The sequence below is a fragment of the Chaetodon trifascialis genome, chromosome 20 (genome assembly GCF_039877785.1).
Source record: "Chaetodon trifascialis isolate fChaTrf1 chromosome 20, fChaTrf1.hap1, whole genome shotgun sequence".
Taxonomy (NCBI): domain Eukaryota; kingdom Metazoa; phylum Chordata; class Actinopteri; order Chaetodontiformes; family Chaetodontidae; genus Chaetodon; species Chaetodon trifascialis.
In genome coordinates this window covers 23,396,502-23,418,642 of record NC_092075.1, presented here as the reverse complement: position 1 = coordinate 23,418,642, position 22,141 = coordinate 23,396,502, and the positions used below count along the sequence as shown (strand labels likewise).

The following is a 22,141-nucleotide window of genomic DNA, read 5'->3' as shown; positions in this document are numbered from 1 at the left end:
CACCTGGTCATCTAATGGTTAAACAGAGACCTGGAGAGGATCACAAGCCACAGTGTCTCGCACCCACTGTGAATTTAGGTGGAGGATCGGTGATGATCTGGGGTTGCTTCAGCAAGCCTGGAATCGGGCAGATTCATATTTGCAAAGGACGCATGACTCAAGCCAAACAAGGTTATCCTGGAATAAAACTTGCTTCCTTCTGCTCTGACAATGTTTCCCAACTCTGAGGATTGTTTTTTCCACAAGGACAATGCCCCATGCCACACAGCTAGATCAGTCAAGGTGTGGATGAAGGACCACCAGATCAGGACCCTGTCATGACCACCCCAATGTCCAGACCTGAGCCCCATTGAACACCTCTGGAATATGATCAAGAGGAAGATGGATGGCCACAAGCCATCAAACATAGCTGAGCTGCTTGAATTTTTGCACCAGGAGTGGCCTTAATTCACCCAACAGCAATGTGAAAGACTAGTGGAAAGCATGCCAAGACGCATGAAAGCTGTGATTACAAATCAGCGTTATTCCACCAAATACTGATTATTAAACTCTACTTACATTAAAACATTGGTATTGTGTTGTTTAAAAATTAATATGAACTTGTTTTCGTTATTATTATTTGTTATTTCAGGTCTGAAAAGGCTGCATCTTTTGACCATTTGTCATTTTCTGCAAATAAATGCTCTAAATGACTATATTTTTATTTGGAATTTGGGAGAAATGTTGTCAGTAGTTGACAGAATAAAACAAAAATTTTACTCAAATACAAGTTTATTTATTTTTTAATTTTCCAGAGCTATATCTCCTCTGGACCTCAAGGTCCACTCTGAAGCCTCCAACAACCAACCAGCCTCCAAGCTCACCTAGCATAACTCATTGGCTTCAGTTCACTGCTGTATCTACTACTGCAAGTTAAGACTCTACCATGCAAAGCAAAAATCATATATCAACAACATTCAGAAATGGCACTGACCCATGTCTATGGCATGGCTAACTTGCACATCGGTGGAGGAACTATTAATGCTGAAAGGTATATACAGGTTTTAGAAGAATTATGCTGCCATGCAGATGACATATTTTTAGGGACATCCCTGCTTATACCACAAAGACAATGTCAAGCCACTGTCTAAAAGCGTGGCTTCGTCATAAAAGAGTGTGGGTACTAACCTGGCCTGCCTGCATTCCAGATTTGTTCCCCATTGAAAAAGTGTGGCACATTATGAAGCACAAAATATGACAATGAAGACCATCAAGGAATTGATATCATATATCGGGCAAAAATGGGAAAGAAATTCTCTTTCAAAACTTCAAAACACAAAACACTTTCCTCAGTTCCAAAACACTTACAGTGTTGTTAAAAAGGTGGTAAAGACAGTACTGTCCCAACTTTTTGGAACATGCTGCAAGCATCAGCATCAGAATGAGCATATATTTACAAAAAAACAACAACAACAAAAAACCCAACAAAAACCCCCCCAAAACAATTCAGTTCAATTCAATTCAATTCAATTCAATTCAATTCAATTCAATTCAATTCAATTCAATTCAATTCAATTCAATTCAATATTCCTTTATTCGTCCCTTGAGGGGAAATTCCGAATTTCACAGCAGCATCAATAACAGAATAGAATATAAAAAGACAAAGTGCATGCAGTTAACACAAAGTATATACAAAAGGGTGTACCGGGAATAGTATTTACAAACCTAAAATATTGCAGTTTGCAGAAAAAAATATTGCACAGATTACAGGCTTTTATGTACTGAAATATTGCACAGATTATTGCCCAGGTTATTGCACATTGTTTTCCAAAAAAATTGTTCAGTTCAGTTATTGCACAGAATGTTATGCAGATTATTGTACCTCCTACTTGGAGCAGTTTCTATTGTAAAGTCTGATGGCTGCAGGAAGGAATGACCTGCGATACCGCTCCTTCACACACTTTGGATGTAGCATCCTGTCACTGATGAAGCTCCTCAGTGCAGTGAGTGTGTGTTGGAGGGGGTGGGAGTCATTGTCTGTCATGGAGGACAGCTTGGCTGTCATCCTCCTTTCCCCCACCTCCTCCACCTGTTCCAGAGGGCATCCCAGGACAGAGCTGGCCTTTCTGATGAGTTTGTTCAGCCTCTTCCTGTCAGCTGCTGTGATGCTGCTCCCCCAGCAGACTACACCATAGAACAAGGCACAGGCCACAACAGAGTCATAGAAGGTCTTCAGTAGTGCCTCCTGCACCCAAAAAGACCTCAGCCTCCTGAGCAGATAGAGTCTGCTCTGTCCTTTTTTATAAAGTGCAGTGGTGTTATGAGTCCAGTCCAGTTTGTTGTTCAGATGAACACCCAGGTACTTATAAGATGTGACCATCTCAATGTCCCTTCCCTGGATGTTCACTGGTGATGGGGGAGAGTGCGGGCGGCAGCGGCGGAAGTCCACAACCAACTCCTTGGTTTTATCCACATTGATCAGCAGGTGGTTCTGCTGACACCAGTCCACAAAATCCTGAATAAGTCCTCTGTATGACCTATCGTCCCCATCTGTGATGAGGCCGACAATGGCAGAGTCATCAGAGAACTTCTGCAGGTGGCAGATGGGTGACAGGTGGGAAAAGTCCGCTGTATAAAGGGTGAAGAGGAACGGTGACAGCACCGTTCCCTGGGGGGCCCCCACACTGCAGAGGACAGTCCCTGACACACAGTCCCGTGTCCTCACATACTGAGGGCGGTTGGAGAGGTAATCCACTATCCAGCATGTGAGGTGTTGGTCTACTCCTGAAAGCTCCAGCTTGTTCCTCAGGATGGCTGGCCTGATGGTGTTGAAAGCACTGCTGAAGTCCAGGAAAAGGACCCGAACAGAGCTCCCCGGCAGCTCCAGGTGAGACAGGGCTCGATGGAGGAGGAAGATGAGGGCATCGTCCACTCCGATGCCAGGCTGGTACGCGAACTGCAGCGGGTCCATGGACGAGCTCACCAGGGGGCGCAGCTAGGTAAGGACCAGCCGCTCCAAGGCTTTCATGAGGTGTGATGTTAGTGCCACCGGCCTGTAGCAGCTAGGGTCCTTAGGATGTGGGGTCTTTGGCACAGGTACCACGCAGGACATCTTACAGAGTCGCAGCACCCTTCCCAGCCTCAGACTCAGGTTGAACAAATGTCCAATGATCCCGCTCAGCTGATCAGAGCAGGATCTGAGGAGTCTGGGACTGAGGCCATCCGGTCCTGCAGCCTTCCTGGTCTTTAACCTCCTCAGCTGATTTCTCACCTGGAGAGGTGTGAGAGACAAGTTGGAGCAGGGGGGCTGAGTGTCTTGTGACGTGGCTGGGGGGCTGGGAGGAACAGTGGGGGGTGGCGTTGGAGGTGGTGAGCTGAATACTGCGGGGGGGGGGGGGGGTACTTGGGCAGAGTGCTGGCAGAATAAAGGAGGGCTGCTGCAGGGCTGGTACAGCTGGGGGAGGGGCAGATGCTTCCTCAAACCTGAGGAAGTAGGTGTTCAGCTCATCTGCTCACTTTGAATCCCCGGCTGCCTGGGAGTTTGGCTTCTGGTGGCCTGAAATGGTTTTCAGGCCTCTCCAGACTCCTCTGGTGTTGTTCTCCTGCAGCTGTTCCTCCATTCTCCTCCTGTATTTGTCCTTCCCCTCCCTGATTTTCCTTCTGAGCTCCCTCTGAACAGTTTTCAGCTCCTCTTTGCTTCCTGACTTGAAGGCCCTCTTCTTGTCCTTTAGAAGAGCCTTAATGTCAGGATTAATCCAGGGTTTGTTGTTGGAGTGACACCGTACAGTCCTGGTGGGTATAGTGTTCTCCAAACAAAAGTTTATGTAGTCCGTGATGCTGTCTGTCAAACTGTCGATGTCCTCCTCATGAGAGTCGCTGAATATATCCCACACGGTTGTCTCGAAGCAGTCTTTCAGAGCCTCTTCAGCCTCGTCAGACCACCTCTTCACTGTGCGGGACACAGCTGGTTGCCTGTTGACAAGGGGCTTGTAGACAGGCAGGAGATGAACCAGGTTGTGATCAGCTCTTCCCAGAGGAGGGAGGGGTGATGATTCGTATGCCTCCTTGGTGTTGGCATAGAATAAGTCCAGTGTTTTATTGTCTCTGGTGGCACATGTGCATACTGGATGAATTTGGGCAGAGTGGAGGACAGAGAGGCATGATTAAAATCCCCAGAGATCAGTAAGAGGGCCTGTGGTTTCTGGGTCTGCAGCCTGCTGATCACGGTGTTGATGACATCACAGGCTGCGTCGGCGTTAGCAGAGGGGGGAATATACACAGCCACCACTATGGCGTGTGAGAACTCCCGTGGCAGATAATATGGCCTCAGACTAACAGCCAACAGTTCAATGTCCGGGCAGCAGTGCTGCTCTTTGATAGTGATGTGCCTGGAGTTACACCATCTATCGTTCACAAACACTGCCAGCCCTCCTCCTTTCCAATAAATTTTAGCAGTTTAGTTTAGTTTAAATATTAAATATCTACAGTACAGTCTGTACTGTATTCCACTGATATGTCAAAAAAAAAAAAAAAAAAATTGCATTCTTTTTTAATACTGTTTTATGCAGCATCCCTTTTTTTTTTCAACTAAATAGCTGGTAATGGTCAGAGGCCTTCATCAAAATATTGTTTTTAAGTTTTAGTTTGTTACGTTTGAAAACATGTCATATGTGCTGAAAAACATTATTTTTGGCCATTTCTTTTCTTTTTACCAACAATTGTGCAGCCTTATTGCTTTCTTTTTTCAAAGAATTACGACAAAACAAATCAACATGTTTGGATATATGTTTACTGAAAAGAAAATGGGCTCCACAATCACACTTCTTACTTCCTTTTCATGCCAATAATGTGGAACTTAAACATCACTCTACATGTTCTTCATAAGGCATTTTAATCCACTACCTCTGGAAGTTCAGCATGACCAATTCCTTGCTCATCTTTTTTCAGTTTTTCAGATCGACATTTGTGACATGGCAAGTGTCAAATCCAAGCAATCCAATTATAGAGTTATTTCTATGGTCAAAGCAAAGGAAGCTATTAGAAGCTAACATCAAAAGAAAGAGCATGAGCTGTAGGCTATGCAACATTATCTGATGTGACACAAACAAAGGATATGATTTTGTGACCTTACCCATTATCACAGTATGCAGTGAATTGCCAGGTGTAAGACACACAGGGGTGTGAACTGAGTCTTTTAAGTTCTTTTTTTTTGTCTTCACACAGCTAATTCCTCAATTTTATTTCTGAGCAACGGAGTGCACCAGTATGATTGTCTTTAAGGATTCAGTCCGTTATCCCCATTTGTATGACATTCACTGTGTCTTGCCCCTCTCTGTTTCCATCCAGATTACTTTCCATTCATTCATGTAACAGAAATTTTAACATAACAAAATAGCAGCTTCTTTCTACAACGAGTGTCAATTCTGAAATGACAACTGTTACTTGCAGATTTTTAAGATACCATTAGGTCCATGAGCTGGCTGAGATGCTGTCCCTTGTCTTTTTTTGCCTTAATTAAACAGTCCAGATGTAGGGTGAACTTAAAAAAGCTATTGTGTTCATATCAAAGACTGTATGACTGTTACAGTATATATCTAGTGGTGCCTCAATACCAAAATGACATCAGAAAGACCAGTGAAATGTGAAACAATAAAAAATATCAAGTAAAATGCACTTATTTCAAACGCAATAAACAGTAAGCAGTCACCTGAACTTCTGAAGAGATGGAGGAGAAACCACGATAAACTCCTTGAGAGAAACGTCTTGCAATGCACAGTTTACAAACTCTTGCAACTTTGGCTTCCATTTTGTTTGTACAGAACAGCTTCAACAACACAGATCAGAAGAGAAACTTCCTGGAGGAAATCATCTCTTTTAGCAAATGTATTATGTACCAAACAGTTTATCAGTATTCTCTCAATGTATGAACAACTGACATGTCCTGGTAAACAAAGGAACCCACGCCAGTCAGATAAGAAGATGGGTTTCAGTTTAATACTCTTGACCAGGTTTATTCATTATAAAAGCAAAAATGCTGATAAACTTTTAGCTGCTGCTCTGGAACAGCATACAGAGTGAGCAGGTGACAGTCCGATGTCTTGCCTAGAGAGTACTGTTGACTGCTGCAGGAATCAAACAGGTAGGCTAGTTACAAGGTGGTCTGCTAATCACCTTGCACTTGGGTCATGTCAGTTTTCCAACAGATAATCATTTCACAAAAACTCAGGCACCATAACTCATTCATGTTTTTTGCTCTCTCCTGCTGATAAAAACAGATGGAGAAAATGACAGAATAAATGGTTTTAATCATTAAACTTCTTGAAAATGAAATTATGTATGTTGGTTTGGAAAAAGAAACAGCATATTGTAAAAAATTACTCAAAATCTGAAGCCCCAGCTTACAGTTTGTTCCACTTAGTCATTTCCGTTATGAGACCTGGTAGCTATGAAAATATTTCTCACTATATAAATGGGCATTGTCAATCTTTCTGTTCAGGTATTTCTCAACACAGCACAGCGTGTACTGTCTGTGTATGTTGGCACTGAGGCAGGTGTGTATATTATAGATGGAACTCGTGGCTGTCAGTCGTCAATGAATGTCAGCCTGCCTGGTCCCTCGTTCCTCATCCAGCGGCGGTACCTCTTCATCCTTGGGTCAGTTGCCATCTTCACCTTCATTTCCTCCTCCTGCTCCTTTCGGTACACCTGAAAGACACATCAGGGATGTTTGTACTCCCAAATTCTAGTTTACAGCGCTACATCTAAGGCTGGAGGGCACTTGACTGCTGATAGTCAGTCCAAGTTTTCCCAAAGCATATTACAGGCCTTGGGGAAATGAATAAAACAATGCACACCCACTCACACACACCCACACACAAACAACAAAACAAAAACAGCTCACACAGTCAATTCAGTATAATTAACATCTCCATAGACTCCATATTTCACAGTCACATCATACTCACCACTGTGCTGCTCTGCTGCTGTTTGCTTTGTAATGGATTAGTAACAGCTATTGTCATCATCAAAATAGTAAGCTTTCAAGGTTTAAGGTTCAAGTTTCAGTTATTTAATTGTATCAAATGACGATGTAAAAACAATGTAAAAGTAATCTCTTCAGCATTGTTTTCAGCAGCAGCAGCCAACTGTTTTCAATGAAAATGGTAAATTTTTGTAAATTTTTTTCCTCATCATAACAACCACTTTAAGCACTTTACGACACAAGCCAGCATCCACAGACAAATGCATACACTGGTGGCGTGTAAGGTGCCACCTGTTCATCAGGGGTGATAACCATCCATTCGCACAGTCAGACACAAATGGCACCAATGACACCAGCCATTGGGAGCAATTTGGGGTTCAGTATCTTGTAACAAGAACATGTAAACTGAATTAAATTTTAAGACTGCAGGGGCTAGTGATTGAAGCATCGATGTGCTGATAAGTGGATGACTGCTGTACCTCCTGGGTCACAGCCACCCCATTGCTTATTCCAAGCACTAATATTCTCATGCAGAACATAAAATAACACAATGAGACAAAATTGAAATCAATAAATAAATAAAAATGAATTTTAAAAAATTTTAGGAGAAAAAACAAGGATAAAAAATATCAGTGCAATGAGCTCAGAAAATACTCACTGATCTGAACAAAACAAAAACAAACAAAACCACATAACAACAACAACCAGTTACATAAATTGTCTTGCAAACTGGGAGTCAGGACTGGAATATCTTGATGTATGTCAGCACCAATTTCCAATTCCAAGTCAATAGGCCTCTTCTGAGATACAACACTCTAAGAATACAGTCCACCGAGGGGAATCTGCAAACCACCTGTTTCAGTACAGGTATGACAATAATAGAAGTGGCACAATGGTTTCTCTACTAAATTATCCACCTTAGGGCACAGTATTATCATATAACTTTTGTATAAAGAAAAACTCAAACAGATTGGGAAAAAACTCAGGTAGGAGATCATTTCACTGTACAAGACCATAACTTGTGAAAGTCACAGATTGGTTATTAGCCATTTAATTAGTGAATGACCTGCCTACAGGCTTTGTCACATTGAAAAGACTGTAAACCAAAACTTGACAGAAAGACAAAGACAGAAAATCTGCTAGTACAGCCATAAACATAAACATTAAATTCTTTCTAAGTAAGTAAGTAAGTAAGTAAGTAAGTAAGTAAGTTCTGGCCAGGATGATATACAGGGTTACAGGAAACAGCAGGTCAACAAAAGGTATAAGCTGGGCTAAGCTAATTCTCTGCAAAAGGAAACATGGCATAAATTCATTATAAGACTAAAAGACTCTACTCACAAGTCTGAGCAGGTTTACAAAGGCTAAATGCACATCTGTTTCACAAAGAAAATTGTGAATTGATTCAATACTTTGACATGATTGTTATTGTAATGACAAAATATCAAAAGGTGGAGTGGCTGCGATTCTGGGACAACAACGGTTCCAGTAATAGTTAAGGTGTGACTGGCCTGGGTTCTCCTCAAATTACAAGAGATCTCTCTCAGGGATCTGTTCATAAGTGTAAGATAGTTTGTCTCAACGCAGAATGTCACATGGAAAGCCAGATACTTAAATCAGGATACACACAGAAAATATCAAGAGAAAAATAAAACAATTTAATTATACTGACGTATTATACCTACTAAACATCAGCATGTTTGTAGTGTCATTGTGAGCATATTGACATGTTCCTAATATTAGCTTTTTGCTCAAAGCAGATTCTTAGTCCTGTTAATGTCTCAAATCTTCTTCATCTCTGACAGGATCAGTACAGCTCTTACTGACAAGAAATGTTTGCTAACTTTTTGACCCATTGCAAGAATGTGGGTTGTGGTTGCTTTTGCCTTGAGATGAGTAAATAGATGAAGGAGATGAAAGAGGGAAGACAAACTAAAAGGAAGATATCAGAAAAAAGAAGACAGTAAACAGGGGACAGTGGAAGACCCATAAGGATGAACAAAAAGGAGGAAGAAGGGAGATAAAGAGGAGAAATGTTCATATTGCTTACTATTTATGATTGATTTGTATTGTTGTATAGCGTACATATGTTATAATACTTATTATATATTACTACATTCTAAGAACTTTTTATTTCCTTTTTATTGTTATTACTGTTGGAGCAACTGCAACTGACCCATTTTTCCCTCTGGGACCAATAAAATATTTTGATTGTGATTCTGAAAAGGAAATAACAGAAGATTTCCAGAAGACAGATGAAGGTAAAGAAAGAGGGAAGATGGAACAACTATATGGGGTAAGGTTACTGTCAAAAGTTTCGTGTGTGGACACATAAAAATCGTGCACGTATTAAAAATGTGTGCGTGTTAGTCTGTAGTTGTGCATAAATAAAAAATTTGTAAACTCTTGTTTAAGTCAAATCATGCATAGATTATGCAGTGTATAAATTATCTGTGAGAATGCAACTCGTAAAGTTACAACTTTCCAAAATGACAAATACGGATTGCAGTTTACGGACGTACGCTTCCTTCAGAATGAATACGAATCTGACAAGCGTGAAGTAACTGTCAAAACTACGTCACAAGGTTACAGGCATTATGAGCTTCAGGGCATTCAATCGATCGCAACTGGACTTTGTCAGTTTGTCTTGGAAGACGTTTCGCCTCTCATCCGAGCAGGCTTCATCAGTTCATGCGCACCGGACTAGATAGGACAGCTCTAGTCCAATGAAATGGTGTTAGGTTCAAGTATTTATCCTCTGAGTGAGGCCAACCCCCAAAACCAAGGATGGTATCACTCTATTGTGAGGCAAACGATCCCCCATTAAGGCGGGGTAGGGTGCGACCCTTGGGTGTCAACGACAACGACGTCTGCCTCGTTAGTGTCCCATTCTTGTCATTGGGAGGCTCCTTGAGCCATGTGTGAATGGCTTTGTTGTTTATTTTCAGAGGCTAAGTTTTTGAATCTCTTTGGAAGAGATGAAAGGACAGCATTGTATGTGGGAGATAGGTGGTGTCTCAGACCTCCCCCTCTGTTCAGAGATGGTTTTTCAACCTTGACATGGATGGCTTCTCTCACTCCTCTTTCAAACCATCTGTCTTCTCTGTCCAGCATATGCACATTTTTATCCTCAAAGGAGTGTGTTTCCTCCTTGAGATGCAGGTAAACAGCTGAGTCTAGACCTGAAGAGTTAGCTCTTCTGTGTTGTGCCATGCGTCTGCTCAGTGGCTGTTTTGTTTCCCCAATATATAAGTCTGTGCATTCCTCATTGCACTGGACTGCATACACCAGATTGTTCAGTATGAGTATGAGGTGTCCGGTCTTTGGGGTGCACCAGCCTTTGTCTGAGAGTGTTCCCAGTGTTCCCAGGTTTGAAATGTACATTTCAAACCTGGAACCAGCCTTTGTCTGAGAGTGTTCCCAGTGTTCCCAGGTTTGAAATGTACATGTACATTTCAAACCTGGGAACACTGGGAACACTCTCAGGCTGGTGCACCCCAAAGACCAGACACCTCATACTCAGAAGAACAATAACAAATTATTTTATGTGAGAAAGTGGATGTTAAAACTTAAAATCTGTGGTCGATTCATCACGATAGCGCGTAGTTTAAAATTTACTCCAAAGTTTTCGGAGATGTGTTGTCCTGCTAACGCTACTGTCCCAATTGCAGAATGACGGTCCTGCGTCCTCCCGCCCTGGAGAGACTGTACTCCCAAGTTGAACTTGCCAAGTCCGAACTGCCAAGTTCTTAAGTCCGAACTTGGCGTACTTGGTATTGAGAAACGGCCAATGTCTTAGCTCCAAATCCCTCGCCGCCGCCATTTTTCACGCATGCGCAGTTTGTAGAATCGATGTTATCTTCCACTCGATACATAATGCCTGTGACCTCGTGACGTAGTTTTGACAGTTACTTCACGCTTGTCAGATTCGTATTCATTCTGAAGGAAGCGTACGTCCGTAAACTGCAATCCGTATTTGTCATTTTGGAAAGTTGTAACTTTACGAGTTGCATTCTCACAGATAATTTATACACTGCGTAATCTATGCATGATTTGACTTAAACAAGAGTTTACAAATTTTTTATTTGTGCACAACTACAGACTAACACGCACGCATTTTTAATACGTGCACGATTTTTATGTGTCCACGCACGAAACTTTTGACAGTAACCTTACCCCATACAACTAATACAGAGAGAGAATTTTAAATGACAAACCTCGTAGTTTTCTTTAATCCAGAGCTGTTTCTCCAGGAAGGACTGTCTGGTGTTTTCATCCAGACTGTCAAACTGTGACTGTGACATCTTCATGTACCTCCTGAGAATTAAAACACAGTCTGTTGTGAGATAACCTGAGACACTGAGAGGATGCTGAGGTCAGAAACACAAAAAGGTTTCTAGTAGTGATGCACGATATGAAAAATTTCAAGTGATATTGATAACCGATAATTTCCTGCTTTTCATGGCCGATACCGATAACCGATAAGTTCATATTTTTATATTTAATATAATCTTCATATTAACTGCAGTTTGTGCATCCAGGAGAATAACAAATCTAGGATGCAGTGATGAAAAACTTATATTTTAGTTAGGGATGCACGATAAAGATCCATACATGAAAATAAATTATGAAAAATAATGTTATAATAAAAAGCCTTTTCACTGTCTTTGGAAAAGTTTTTACAGTTCTCAAACGCCTGCTGAATGGGGACAGCCACACTCTGTGTTGTTGTTTTAGCCTTAGCACCGCTAGCTGCTACCGCGGCTGCTTCATAATCTTTCAAAACCTGAATGCTATGCTGCTATGACCACTTTTCAGGTGAGCAATAAGATTTGTCGTGTCAAAACTTGAGGTCTTCTTTCCCCCTCGGAATCCTCGCTGAACAGGTTTTGCAAACAGCAATGCTGTTGCACACTGGTTGATTATTAGTCTGGCAGAGACTGCGCCAGGCTTGGGTCCTGTCAGTAAAGCGTGATAAATGACGTAACCAGCACATCATGGCCTATTTTGGGGCTTCTCGGCTTGCAAACTCTTCCCCCAATTTAATAAATTTATCGGACCTTTTTATCGGATAAAATGTATCGGATCGATTAAAAATGACGTAATTTCTCCCCTAATCGGCTGATATTTTATCGGTCCAATAAATATAGTGCATCCCTAGTTTCTAGATTCACCTCATTCATCCAGTTAGTACAACACTACATTGTGTCTAACTTTACACAAGAACTGACCTGATGATGTAAAACTTCTCCTCGTCTCCGTACTCCTCTCTGCAGATGGTGAAGCGGTAAACCCAGGATGTGTACCAGGCCACATAGTTGCTCAGGTAGTAGGGGAAGAGCACGATCTGACAGAGCAGGATGTCTGACAAGATGGGCTTCTGGTAGCCTCCTTTGATGTCAATCTTGTTTTTGATGATGTCACGGATCACATCCTCCTCCTGCTCCCGGATCTCCTCTTTGGAGCGGCGGTTCTTGCCCTTCTCCTTAGTGCGATTGAGAAGGCCCTGCTGCTTGGCAATCTCTGTGGCCTGAATTCGGTATTTTGGGACTGTCACCAAGTAGTTGATGGCCTCGTTGTAGCTACTGTGCCAGCTGTAGTACTTTGTAAAGACAGGGAGATAAGGGGTATGAGGGGTATGTGCTAATGGGCTTTTATCTGCCTGTCTAGAATCTTAAATTTGTCATACTGAAACAATACAAACAAATACAAAAACAAGCCAGCATGAGAAAGGAAGTGTAATACTATTAACATTCTAAAATAAAAAGTTACATTTCCAGTATCTATTATTATTGACAAAAATCACAAAAATACTACTTTGATTGCAAATCCTCTTGTCCAGCGCAAATGCTGATACTGATCTTAAAGCTGCAGTAGGTAAGATGGAGAAGAGAGCAGACTTAGCCTGAAGATTTGAACCAACACAAGTTCACCTCACTCCCCCTCCCTCTCTGCTGCACTCATGCCCTGCCTCCAAGCCCCTCCTCCCTGCAGCATCTGCGCGGCTGCCATGACAACCAGTAACGTTAGCCTTGGCATCGGAAACAAGCTAACTATGCCCAGCCGCTACATCACAATCGTTAACATACCGTACTCGCTGTGGAGTGTTACGATCACCATATTAGCTTTATGGTTATTTGTTGTCTTAGCCATATATGCTGTTGTTGGCAGCTGCGGTATGGGCAGTTTCTCCTTTGTGGGTGGCTGTTGCTCCGCAATAGCTTTCACTAGCCTCCTGACGCTGCTAACAGAGCTGTTTGACTGAGTGCCAGCCAGCAGCATGAACGGAGGGAGGGGGCAGTTCGCAGTGTGTGAGTAGTGATTGACAGATGTCAGACACTCACTCAGATGCTCCTCTGGCTTTGATTGGTTGTTTTGTGTCAGGATTCTTGCAAATCGCAGTAGGAGCAGTATGTGGGACCAATGGAGCTGTTTTTTACACAGATTACATGTTTAATGTACTGCTGTCTGGGCATACAGACAGTTTTAGCAAATATGATAAAAAATTACTTTTATACAAGTTACCTACTGCAGCTTTAAGTCATCATTCTACAGATTTTTACTGTCCAAGGTAAAGAGTTCTGAACAAGCTGTAATTAAAACCATTAAAACTAGTTATTAAAGTTTTGGCTTAGATGAAGCATTTGGTCATTTAATGTATAAAAGTGAATGCTGTTTATTACTTTGAACATCAATTTTACTGTTTTATTACACAATTTTGTGTACATTTGCCACATCACTATAGCTTTATCTTTATCTGATTTAATCCACCAGTGAAATAGAGGAAAAGGTGTGTCAAAATAAATACCTAGAATAATAATAATTGTCAGCAAATCTCTCTCGATGTCAGCAAAACAAAGGAGCTGACTGTGGACTACAGGAAGCAACAGAGGGAAGGACACACTCCAATCACAATCAATTGGACTACAGCGAAGACAGCCAAGAGCTTCAGGACTGGACTCACCACGCCGACACAATCAGAAAAACAGCAAGACAACAGCTCTTCTTCTTCTGCAAACTAAGGAGGCTCAACATGGACTCCAGAATACTCTGCAACTTCTACAGATGCACCATTGAGAGTATCCTCGCCGGGTGCATCACTGGCAGTTGCACTGCCCTCAACCCAAAGGCTCTATAGGGGGTGGTGAAAACTGCTCAGCACATCATCAGGACGAAGATGCAATCCATGGAGGACTTCTACATCCAGAGGTACAGAAAGAAGACCAATAATCACCCCTGCAACAAACTGCTCTGCATGCTGCCATCTGGCAGACAGTACCACAGCATCCTGTACCCCACCACCAGGCTCAGCGCAAGCTTTATCCCACAGATTACAAAACCAACGAATTCTTGAACTCTCAAGCTGATCACTATCACTGTTAGTCGTACTGCACAATACTTTTATAATACTTTTATGTTAACCCGTTTACAACTGTGTGTGTGCGCACCCATTACCTGTTTATACACACACACGTCACAGGATACATTATATGATGACTTTACTGCTATTTACAAGCTGATAACAACCACAGAATATATGTTGCTCATTACCACATTAGCTGTCTATGTCCTGTTCTAAACCTGTCCATAACTGGTTTGATTCAAGCTTAATAATGCATTACAACATTACTGCACAACTTAAAATAACGTAAAAATTACACTTTATAGATTTTATCACTACTGTACACCAGTCTACCTCATTATATAGCATCATATATACTCCTTATTTTATTGGCTTTAGAACCTGTTGGTAGTTTCTGATTCTGCTGGAGGCTGCAGTCATACCTGGAAGATGGAGATGGCACAGATTGTGACCAGGATGACAATCCTGACGTCCACTTTGGGGGTGAGCTGTCGGCGATAGTAGGCGTAGTAGTGCTGATAGTACTCCTCCGGATGGTCAAGCATGTAGTCATAGTCGCGCCGAGTGTCTTCATCCTACACGCAAAGACAACGAGGCATGATTTCTGTTTTTACTTGAATATTGACGACCTGCAGGAGGGGCTCAGAGCTAAAAAAAAAAAAAAGAAAAAAAGAAAAAAAAAAAGAAACAGAAAAACAATAACCCCAAAATCCAGAAAAGCAAAACAACTGTTCTATTTCAGAATGTTAATATTGCTATTAAAACACAAACAGCTGTATTTCAAGTCTTTCATTCTTTTTTTTTAGTATGAGTAAAGAAAGCTAATTTGAGGTAGAAGACTGTAGGAGTACTATTTTCCTTGTGTTTTTGTTGATTGTTATTTTTGACCTTGCTGTCTAATCTGGGCCATTATAAAGCAGCTTGGAATATTACAGAGATGGCACTAAGATCCTTACAATAGTGTAATATTACCATCTGTCCTTATATAAACAAGAACGTGACCTGACATGTTCAAATCCTTATAAAACAACCTGAGACAAATATCAGATACATAAATATATATATATATAACATCAGAGAAACAAGTTCCTAAGAGAAAATGGCAGGGGCACCAAATGAACATAAAGGAGACAGGTTCAACAAGGACACTATACACAGTATGGCACTGTTGTCAGAATATCAGAGATATACCAAAGGAGGCTGATGACACACTACAAGAGCTGCACTGACCGACTGATTAATGAATTAGTTGATTGACAGAAACTTAGGAAACAACTACTCTAAAAAGCAATAAATTGTTTTGAGTTAAACTTAACTGGTTCCACATTTTGAAGTGTGAATATTTTCAGTTATCAGGGTTTGGACAATTGGTTAGACATGACATTTGAAGACATCACCTCGTGCTTGCAGTTGTTGCAGTGTTACATATTGAAGAATAAAACTGTAGTCAAGAAAAAGAAAGGCTCTAGTCTTTAAACTGATAACATAAGAATATGATAGGATGCAAACACAGACTATGAATCCTTAGGAGACTATTAATTGTATTAATTACTTATTATCATAAGAGAGAAATATTACAGACACAATTACATGGGAGATGACACACTATGGAAAAAATATTAAAATAGACCCAGAAAAAAAGATTCAATATTAGTTATAGGAATGCAAACATGCAACACCAAGAACTGACCTAACCAGTCAGTTCACCGAGAGTATAAATTATTATAGGACATTCAGACTTTGTTAAGGAAAACAGTAGAATTTCGTAAGAGGAGGACAATTTCATCAAGGGCAAAATGGGGAGTGCTGCCTTATATTGGTACCATAGGGCGACAATAGAATTTTCAAGAGCATTATACATATAATATAGTAGGCCGACAGACTTCATGGATTACTATAAAGACTGAAAGTTTCAAGGGATCTAAACTCATACTATAAATCCCGATACAGGTTATGTTATGTTATGACTATTAGGACGCAAGATGAAGACCATGAAATAAGACGTACTGAAAGATATAAGAAAAGATACATTCTAAATAATACGGATGAGACCATCAGGCAGTCCCGACATAAACATTACATTCAAGGTTACACACTGTAACTTCCTATACGAGTTCTATAGGAGTATAGCGAAGAAAAGACTATTACAAGAGTTAAGTTATAAGGATATTATTGAACACATTCTGTATTTGGGAGATACACATATTCTAAAAGAGGATGAGACAGACATAGCTTCGTGTCACAGACACTTGGACCAACCTTTAGCGTCTCGTACGCGGTCGCAATGAGCAGGAACTTCTTCTGGGAGGATTCCTGGGTCTCTCCCTCTAAGCCGGGCTCACCCGGCCTGAATCGGTCAGGGTGGTACCGGCGCGCCAGCTGCCGGTAAGCACGGGCGATCTCAGTCTTGGCGGCCTCCCGGGTGACGCCGAGCACATCGTAGCAGACCTCGGTGCCGCAGTAAAGGCCTTCCACCAGCGCAGTAACCGTCTGCAGGGATAACAAGGACAACACGACCACCACATACCGCCACCAAGACTTTACCGTCCGCGGACACAAAGTAAACCCTCCGCTACCGCCGCAGCACCGCTCCGTGGGCGCAGCCATTTCTGTTTGCCTGCCACTGCTGCCAAACCCGGACAAAAAGTTACTTCCATCTGCGGACATACAGTTGCTACAAACACGCCTACTAAGGTACATGATAGGCCCTTGAAATGGTTAGGGTTAACGTTACGAACCACAAGTTATTTGATAAGATTTAGGAAAACCTCTAAGGGGGTGTGTCTTGCAGTGAATTGGGTGTGTCATGTACTGAAGTAGGTGAACCATGTAGTCTGCGTGACTGCAGCTAGACCCTAGCCCTGCCACCTCTGAGTAACGCATGCGCCAGCGTGTCCGCCATTCCGCCATCTTGGACAACAAGGTACGGCCATAGACAGGGGGTGCTTTTCATTACATTTAATTGTGCCTCCTCGTCTCCTCTCTCCTTCGTCGTCCCGGAAGTCGTTTCCCCTCCGCCATGATGAAGGATCTTCCAATTGCTTAAATGCACCTGAAGGAGACGAGGAGCGAGGAGAGAGGAGGCTTCTGAAGGAGATCAGAGTGAGGATACACCGGTGTAGCCTACGCGGAAGTCTTTTATTATTTAAGGGGCGTGTCGTATGTGGCACACGTTTGAATCATGGCGGGAGCAGGTCTTCACAAATGTAATCTTGATTCTTGTTTCAACTGTGTCCTTTTAACAATTGTATCTGTCACCAAGAAATTAATGAAAATTCTTGGTATATATTTATTTTAAAGCAAGGCTACAAGGCTGTTGGTTTAATCTACCACACACCCGTCCTCTGTTATGCCTCTAACGGCATATAATTGAAACCTCATCAATAGCAATCAGGAGTAGAACAGTCTGACTGCAGATCTGACCATAATATCACGTTTTACAGCTTTTTACAGCTGTGCAAACGTCATCAGTAATTGATGTCGCTTCGGACTGACGCTGTGGAGCGAGGATTTTTCATTTCGGAGTTTCGTTTCCTCCGTCCTCACGTCCCTTCCTCGCATCCCTCTTTCATGTCCTCGCTGGGCGGAGCTAAGACGCGAGGAGAGGAAGCGAGTCATGGGGTGCTTTTCATTACATAAATTGGTCTCCTCGTCTCCTCCACTCGCATAATTGAATGGCTAATATGAATAGCCTTCAATAATTTTATGTATAATTTATTTTGGTCTTTCAATTTTATTTAATGTCTGGGGAGAGGTCATGGAGAAGTAATTGAAAATCTCTGCTAAAAATGTATAGTAGCCCTGCCTGTGGGTGATACTGCCTTTGTCTTTCATCTTTTAAACTATTTTCATTGTTTCTGGTGAGTGATCAAAAATATTTGTATTTTCAGATTGTTTCCTGGACTTTTTCGCAAAGAGGCAAAAGGCAAAAGGCAAACGACGTTTTGCACCATGTGCACGACCAGAAAAGACTTATTTGGTAAACTTTTTTCTGCTTGACAAACAGCGCTCAAAGACCCCCAAAGGACACAAGGAACTCCAACTTACACTAGCTGGTCTTGGGAAACGTTCTCTAACAGTGCCTTTAAACATCACACATTCAGAGGTATGCTTTTTAAAAGAGATGAAGTATCTTAGGCACTGCCATTACCAATACCAACATTAAGTGTTGATTTTTGTAATCACAAGAAGTCTTTCTTGTTATTACAAGAAACTAATTGCATGTTTACATAAATGATAAACACATTAGTTCATATATTTATTAAATTTATCAACTAACCATGTTATAAAAGTTGACAGATTTGCTGTTGAATGCATATCCAAAACTTGGAAGTATCAGTGGTGGCTGGTTGCTACACAAGGCCACAGGTATACATGGACCTTTATATATTGTTTTTATTGCATTTTAAAAGCTTTGATTGCTAAAATTAATGGCTGTTTCATTTCTAGGTGGGGGTGGGCAAGGCAAATTAGCTGTCATTTCTCCTGACTCAGATGGATACAATGGGCAACAGCTAAAAGGAGTGAGTGGGAATGGAAAGTGCACACTGTACATTGCCCCTTTACAAGAGGAAATTGACACTACTCCATTACCACCAGAAGCGAAAGAATTTGAGAAAATGCCCAAAGCCCCATGCAACACTTGCAGAAAGCTTGTTCCTCTTCAGGCTCTTCCAGACCACATCAAGAGCTGCAAGGAGGAGAATATAGATCTGTGCAGTTCTTCTGAGGACGTATGTCAAATCCTCTATCAGGCTTCAAGTATTTTTTGCTGTGACTAATACAGTGGGGTTATTTCATACTGTTTTATGTTTTGTCACTAGGAAAACTACACCCAGGATGATGTCTCCAGTGTGCCTGGAAAACCAGGCAGAGATGGTAAGATTCCTATATTTTATTTTTATGTTAATAAGCTATCCGTCTGATATTAATTTATGGTAAATTATTATTTTTTAGACAGCTGAGTGTCCTGTGTGCAGAGGTGTATTCAGCAACAGTGTCATTGAGATTCATGCATCTGAGTGTGGATACGGTACTTGAACCAAAAATATTTCAGTATTACTAAATTACATTTTAATTCAGGGTGTGTAAATTACAACTTTTTTTTGTTACTGCAGAGTTGCAGACCATGATGGCAATGGCAATGTCTCAAGTGAAGCAATGCATTCTTTTCAAAGGTAAAACCTCCTGTTTCAGCTGTTTGAAAACTGCATAATCTCTATTGCTTCTTTAAAAAAAAGTTACTTACTCAATATCTCTAGAATGGTGTATGTTTATATAGCTTTATTTTCCATTGCATTTCTTTTTTAATTTTTTAAAAATCAACTTTTTTAACACCTGATTTTCCTCAAAGGGATCAATAAAGCATGAACTTATCTTTTGTATTTCTCTTTATGTATGTTTTTAAATAAAAGTTCAGAGGATGTCCTGAACTGGATCAGTTGCCAGGTGGATGAAGACAGCACATTTCCTCTTTGTGTGTTGAGAAGTGACCTCTTTATTAGAGGAATGCAACAGTGGCAACGCCAAAGAAAATCCTCCCCTAAATGCAGACTGAATGTTACTTTTTTAGGCGAATCAGGCATTGACACCGGTGCTCTTAGTAAAGAATTTCTGACAGGTACCGTTGAATAGCACTGCAATTTTGAAAGTTGTCACTTTTTTGTAATAACAGATTTTCAGTTTTCTGTTTTTATGTTAATCAGAAATGGTTGCAGGGATCGAAAAGAAACTTTTCATGGGCAGCAGTGACAACATGGGGAAAAATCCCCTTTACTGTCTCAACAGCCTGGATAACAACTACTTCAGGTGCATAGTGTTGTCCTTGTGTCCTGTAAATAATTTTATTAATTGAAAAGTTACTTTAATTAAAATACAGCTTTCTTCTTTATTTTGATATTTAGGACTGCAGGAGAAGTTATGGCAGCTAGCATAGCACAAGGTGGACCTCTCCCCAACTTTATGTGTGAGTGGTGTTACAGATACCTCTGCTCTGGTGACTCTGACAGCATACAGGTATCAACCAGCGATGTCACAGATTAGGAATTGTCACATCTTATAATGGAGGTAATGTTAATTTAGTTTCTAAACAGTTAACAGTGTGTTATCAGTTGTGTCCTTGACAGGAAACAGTTTTTCATTGACTTAATTCAATTATTCTGCTTTATGCTGTTTGCTTTCAGATAAACAGAGCGACTGATGAGAACATTGATGAGCTTACTGATGGCATAGTAAGCTGTGGATACACTGGAAGAGTGTCTGTGGATAAAAAGGACCAGATAATCAGGTAGTTTTCATAATATATACACTGTCAGGTGTATAGTGATAGTTATACAAACACTGACTTAAGCACACCTTTTTAAGGTCAATTCTGATTTTTTTTTAAAGAATTTTCTTCAACTTCACAAAATGTGTGCATGTGCATTCATTTTCTTATTTTACAAAACTGTCTGGAGTGTTACTCAGAAACCTTTTGTGTTTCAGGGCTATTGTACTGCACTCAACCATGAGAGTGGTCCCCATGCTTGACCAGCTGAGAAAAGGCCTGCAGCTGTATGACCTACTAGAGGTTTTGAAGACACACCCAGACCTTTGTCTGCCACTGTTTGTACCAGGGGAAGATGATAAGGTATATACTTTAGTCTTTGTCAAGTCATCCCTGTTATTTTGTTTACTGCAAGAAATTCAGATTTGTAAATTTATATCTTTGGTGCTTTGTTTTTGTAGGTGGATGCAACTTTCATCCTGGAAAAGCGCCAGCCTGATTTCAGTGAGAGGGGCTCTGTGAAATACAGTAGAGAAGTAAACATCATGAACCTTTTCCAAGACTTCCTCCAAGAAACTGAGGATTGTGGTATGTTTAAGCTCATACAGTTACTGATCCGTTTTTTCTTTGTTTGTTTTTTTAGTTCACACTAACGTTAATCTTTTATTTAAGAACAAGAAGGATGGAGTGATGAGGAAAGTGAGGTTCCACAACATCTGACTGTTGGCAGAATCATGCAGTGGATGACAGGACAAGCCCATAAACCCCTTCTGCCAAGCGAGAAGAAGGACCTCATCATATCTGTGAAATTCTACCATGATCGTGATGAAAATCATACCATTTGCTTTCCAACTGTAAGTGCATGTAGTCGCACAATAACATTTCCAGTTGCTCACCTGACAATATTCAGTGAATTCAAAAACATCATGAAAACTGCTCTAACCCATGGGCAATCCTTTCATAGAGTGTGAAGTATATGGCTGTTAGAACCCAAACCACATCCATGGTCAACTTTTGATACAAAATGTTTTTTTTCCCTGTTTTTTGTTTCACTGTATTTAGTCTTAAAATTAATGGGTTGTAAATATGGTTCTAGCATTTAAAAAATGCTTTTCAAAACAACCTAGTTTTGTTTTGTTCAGCAGCTGGTTCTGTAAACACATGGATTTTTATCTTTTGATATCATATCTCTTTAATAAATTTTAAAGAGTGCTTTGGAGCCCTTTCAGTTATTTATTGCCATTGCAATGACAGCATATATACTCTTGCTGCAGGAAGCCAACAGGTATTAGTGACACTTTTTGAGACCCTCTTGAGGCAATTTTAACCAAGATTTTTACAGTTTATATCATTTTTACTGTCAATGAATTCATATTGCAATTTCATCTCTAATTTAAGCTCCTAATATAAATTTGACAATTTTATGGCCTAATTTTTGTAAAATTGTATATCAGACTTAAAGGACCTGTAGACTGCCTGTGTTAACAATAATGTCAAGAAATTCCTTTATTACTGGAAATGTAATGTAGTCACCAGGTTTGTGTAGATACAC

The 22,141-nt window shown here is 40.9% G+C and overlaps 2 protein-coding genes across 3 annotated transcripts; one reads left to right on the top strand and one right to left on the bottom strand.

Annotated features, from left to right (window-relative positions):
- Window positions 1-4,757: 4,757 nt before the first annotated feature.
- dnajc25 (DnaJ (Hsp40) homolog, subfamily C, member 25) lies at window positions 4,758-17,193 on the bottom strand. Its single transcript, XM_070989810.1, has 5 exons — window positions 16,584-17,193; window positions 14,747-14,899; window positions 12,193-12,563; window positions 11,179-11,278; window positions 4,758-6,684 (listed from the first exon to the last, which is right to left on the bottom strand). Exons 1-5 carry the CDS (start codon window positions 17,022-17,024, stop codon window positions 6,562-6,564), a joined length of 1,188 nt encoding a protein of 395 aa, XP_070845911.1. The 5' UTR covers window positions 17,025-17,193; the 3' UTR covers window positions 4,758-6,561.
- Window positions 17,194-17,232: 39 nt separating this feature from the next.
- LOC139349145 (uncharacterized) lies at window positions 17,233-21,801 on the top strand. Of its 2 annotated transcripts, XM_070989679.1 has the most exons (12): window positions 17,233-18,692; window positions 18,774-19,057; window positions 19,148-19,202; window positions 19,281-19,356; window positions 19,442-19,501; window positions 19,739-19,944; window positions 20,030-20,132; window positions 20,228-20,390; window positions 20,507-20,610; window positions 20,808-20,952; window positions 21,051-21,177; window positions 21,262-21,801. In XM_070989679.1, exons 8-12 carry the CDS (start codon window positions 20,385-20,387, stop codon window positions 21,558-21,560), a joined length of 681 nt encoding a protein of 226 aa, XP_070845780.1. In that variant the 5' UTR covers window positions 17,233-18,692; window positions 18,774-19,057; window positions 19,148-19,202; window positions 19,281-19,356; window positions 19,442-19,501; window positions 19,739-19,944; window positions 20,030-20,132; window positions 20,228-20,384; the 3' UTR covers window positions 21,561-21,801. The 2 variants fall into 2 exon arrangements, with proteins under 2 accessions (XP_070845780.1, XP_070845779.1); XM_070989678.1 differs by having other exon boundaries at window positions 18,215-19,057.
- The last annotated feature ends 340 nt before the right edge of the window (window positions 21,802-22,141 follow it).